Source organism: Limulus polyphemus, unplaced genomic scaffold, assembly GCF_000517525.1.
Source record: "Limulus polyphemus unplaced genomic scaffold, Limulus_polyphemus-2.1.2 Scaffold1414, whole genome shotgun sequence".
Taxonomy (NCBI): Eukaryota; Metazoa; Arthropoda; class Merostomata; order Xiphosura; family Limulidae; genus Limulus; species Limulus polyphemus.
In genome coordinates, this window is record NW_013667024.1 from 177940 (window position 1) to 182503 (window position 4564).

General features: G+C 30.8%; 1 protein-coding gene across 1 annotated transcript in view; it reads right to left on the minus strand.

Annotated features, from left to right (window-relative positions):
- Window positions 1-1140: 1140 nt before the first annotated feature.
- LOC106463465 (MAP kinase-activated protein kinase 2-like) overlaps window positions 1141-4564 on the minus strand; it is a 39923-nt gene continuing 36499 nt past the window's right edge. Inside the window, exon 9 of the mRNA XM_022390955.1 lies at window positions 1141-3948. Coding sequence (XP_022246663.1) covers window positions 3806-3948 — 143 coding nt within the window. The 3' untranslated portion in view covers window positions 1141-3805. The remainder of the gene's footprint in view (window positions 3949-4564) is intronic.

The window sequence follows — 4564 nt, forward strand, 5'->3', positions numbered from 1 at the left end:
CACAGATAAATATTTTGTGTAAGGCAAATATAGTTTTATGTTCCAAATGATTAACATTGTGAATATCTATCTCCCCCCTCCCAGTGGCACAGCAGAATGTCTGCAGACTTACAACGCTAGAAACGGAGTTGCGATACCCAAACAACATCTATCTATCTAAACTGGTTGAGTTCATGTATGTTGGTTTTGTTTGTTTGTTGTGAAGTGCAAAGTTACACAATGGGGTTTCTGTGCTGTGCCCACCACGGGTATCGAAACTCGGTTTTTTTTAGTAGCGTGAACTCAGACTTACCACTGGAGGGGGGTGTTTCTGTTGGTAAAGGGATCAGTCACACAAAACATACCATCAAATATTACAACTACCAGTACTAATTAGTTTTGGGGTCTATTATGTATTTTACAAAGAAAATGAGTGATTTCGCTTACTCGCTTTTGGTGAATTGTTTTTAATCAAGCAGAAAATTATTCTATTAAAACTTGCTTCCAGCATTAGTTTTTAAATGTTTAAAAATTCAAACCATTATATTGTACATAATGTATAACATACATAAAACAATGGAACATTTAGTATTTCAAGGCTGTTTCTGAGGAAAAGAAAAATATTTTGATACCCATCATTCATTTTACAGGAATTCATAGATCTAAATGTTCCATAAAGTGCTGATCACCACTATTGCCAATAGGAAATGATTCCATAAGCTAATCACCCTGTTAAAGAAATAAAACATATCTACTAGAATTTTAACTCATCTCCCCCCCTCATATCCGAATCTTGGGTTTTCTCGTCTTTTGGGGTACAACAAAAAGAAATCTGAGGCCTTAATTCTATTGACCCCATTCTTGGATAATCTTGTAAAGTTCAATAAGATTCTCTTTCTATAGAGAAATCATCCTTCATCTGAACCTTTAGATAAGCAGACCTAAACTAAATTGATCCAAAATTTTCTCCTTTAATGTCTTTAGTAAACCAATTAGGTTTGACAGGCTATAGTTATGTGTATATTTTATTTATTGCACTTTACAAAGACTACAAAACCTAGTTGTAAAATATTCTTCAGAATTATGAACTTTTTTAGGCTCTACACTTGTGCACAAAAGCTGTCAAGAAACATGGTAATTTATCAAGTGCACACAACTGAATACTACTTTGATTCCTTTATTTAAAGACAAAACTAATTAATGTATTTACATATTCAAGTTTTGGATTTAAGTGACTGATCATACATAACAATTGCTGGAGTCGACTCCTGAAATAAAAGGCAGATAGAAACGTTATATACATGCAATTGAAGCCCAAACAACCTGAACATTAGGGAATAATGTCCCTATACTCCATCAGAACTTGCCTTTGATCCATTTATGCCATGTCCGAGGTATTCTGTAAACTCTTACATGGTATGTCCTGGGGCATGCTGGGAATACTTACATTTGACCCATTATGCCATGCACCATAGAACTATTACATCTTGGGGTATCCCGTAAACTCTTGTATGGTACATCCTGGAGCATGATGTAGTTTTTACAGGGCACTGTGAGAATAATACTTGGCAAATTCAGGGCATTCGGGATAAAATTCTCAACAAACAGAAATAGAATAATGAATAAAAATGGACAAAAAATTTCTGATGTCCTGGAGCATGGCAAAGTGGGTCATTAACATGCCGTTATATTTATGTAAAACTAGCATATTCTATCACAAACCCTATTAAATATTAATAACTAATCACTGAATTTGGTACAAACTTATATTTGGCTGGGATCCACAGAAAATAAAGAACCAAATAAAAAAAAGCTAACTTAACAAAATGTCTTAAATATTTGAATCTTCTTTTACATTAAAACCTTCATTTTGTGTTAAAATTCAGAACCTGTATAAAAGGAAGTTGTGCACAAAAAGTAAAAAAAGAACCATCTGCTCAATAATAATTTGTTTAAACACTCACTATTAACTGAATTGATTTTGTTAATTCTTGATTTTACAAACTCAGTAAACTATATTTTCTCAATAATAATTTTCTATAAATTGAACAGCATTCAGTTTTAATGAAAATGCTTAGTCGCCTCTGTAGAACAAGCAAGATATTATTTATTATGTAATTATCAGGTTTACGTTTTAAAATACTGCCTGATGTGAAAATAGATAATTTTCACAACTAGTCAACAGTGATTCACATGTTAATTATAAACATTAGGTATAATTAATGTCTGCCAATCTTTTTATATTTCTTGAATGTTTTAAAATTTATACAAAATGGTAATTTCTTCACAGTGTCATACCTTACTTAATTTGTTGCCTGGGTAATGAAAATACCATACTTAATTCCTCATTATTAATAAGATCTTCTGGGTGAAAGTAAAAAAGTGTATAATATTTCAACCACACTACACTTCTACTACATCTAAAGCCCATGTAATGATACAGAGCCTTATGTAGCAACATTTATAAAGATATTAACTTCTTCCTTAAACCAGAATATTTACAAAAATATACCTGATCAGTGTTATCATTACCATTTATGTAAAGAAAAAAATTAACACTATTAACTCACAGTGCTTTTGTATATGGTTGATGTTAGCCCACATTTAGCAAAAAGCCAATAAACTTGGTATCTTGATTTTTACTTCTGTAATTTTGTTTACATCATCATGGAATGTCAGCAAATTTTAACAAGACATGCCTAAAAAGAACTAGTATCAATTCTAGAGTTATCTTTGACATTTCAGTAAATTGTAACAGGATGGAAAAAAACATTTTAAACTCTCAACATTTACATCTCTGAACCTTAAGGTGACACCACATTTATTTCCAATCATAGAGCTAAATAAGCAAGATCTGGTATGCAAACTATTACGTTGCTGCTCAACTATCAATTGTCATTATCTTGTATACTTTCTATTCTTGTAGAAAAATAAAACAAAATTATATATATATATATATATATAATAAATATAATATGCAAGAATATAACAATAAAACATTAGCACTTCCATGATTCAAAACAATTCTGTTACTTTGGCTGATCGAAACAAATACTGTAATCATCACTCAACAGGAACATTTTTGACAACTCAATAAGCCACACTTATACCTCAAACTTTATATTTCTCATTCCAGCCAGTATTTTAAACGTTCTTTCTTATATAAACTAATGCTTATGTAAGAAAAAACAAATTAGAAAACATTCGTGTACAGTATACACTTTTCACAAGTGACGTGAACTATGTAATTTGGGTTGTTAAAAAGTACGTTGTTAGGATTTGACAGCGAGTAAACCTTTAAACTAACTTATTAAAACCCTTGCCTGTTATGTAATTTTTTGTATCTACTGTAAGCAGGACATGAACCTGGGACTGCTTGTACTATAAGCGAGTGCTCTACCAACTTAACTAAAAGGCTAACCTGCTAGTGTTGGCTACTAAGGCACTTTTTAATAACCAAAGTTCCCACACTACTACTGCTGCTACTACTACTATGTTGATCTTCCGACATCGAAATTACTAATGTCAAGAAAAATAAAAATCTGTATGCATTAAAACACTATATAACATTGTAAGGTATCTACAACTATGGCAAAGACAACAATCCTTGAACAGGAAAAATACTTGTAAAAGTGAAAAAAAAAATTTATTATTATTTTCTATTGAATATCTTATCATTTCTCACATCTTTATGTAATTTTTTCATAAATGACCCAAATATTTTTGGCTAGGTTATCTATGATTAAACTAAACAAAGTGTACATGTTGTGAGGGCTTGCATAAGCTGGAAGAAACTGATAGTTGACCAAATTCTTCTGAGGTCTATTTATTTTTTATGAGCTTTACGCTTGTTCAGTAACTTATTGTTGGACTTCTCCAAGTTTTTCAGATGGATCGCATCATAGTCGACTCGCATAGTAGCCAAAGCTTGTGTCATTTCATCCTGTAAACCAATAAAATAAAAACAAACTTAGATGTTAAACAAATTCATCTGCTTTCCTAACATTTTTTTTTAATTTTGTTTCTTTTGACATGTTAATGAGTTTTACCAGAATCCTTTGCTAAAGATGATCATAATTTTTTTGATTATACATTTAAATTCTGCCTACTTTTCTTGCTAAGCATCATTTTTATGGTTTTTTTTTTATATACATTACAGTGCCCATTTGATTCTTTAATTGAATCTTCTTTTGTTTAAGTTTTCAACTAAACTCCACCCAATTTAAATTCTGCCTATTTTTCTTGATAAGCACTACATTTATCATGTTTTTTTTTGTTGTTGTTATACATTACAAGTGGGCAATATGGTTCTTTAATTTAATCTTCCTTTGTTTAAGTTTTAAACTAAACTCCACCCGATTTAAATTCTGCCTATTTTTCTTGATAAGCACTACCTTTATCATGTTTTTTTTTGTTGTTGTTATACATTACATATTGCCCACTTGGTTCTTTAATTTAATCTTCCTTTGTTTAAGTTTTAAACTAAACTCCACCCGATTTAAATTCTGCCTATTTTTCTTGATAAGCACTACCTTTATCATGTTTTTTTTTGTTGTTGTTATACATTACATATTGCCCACTTGAT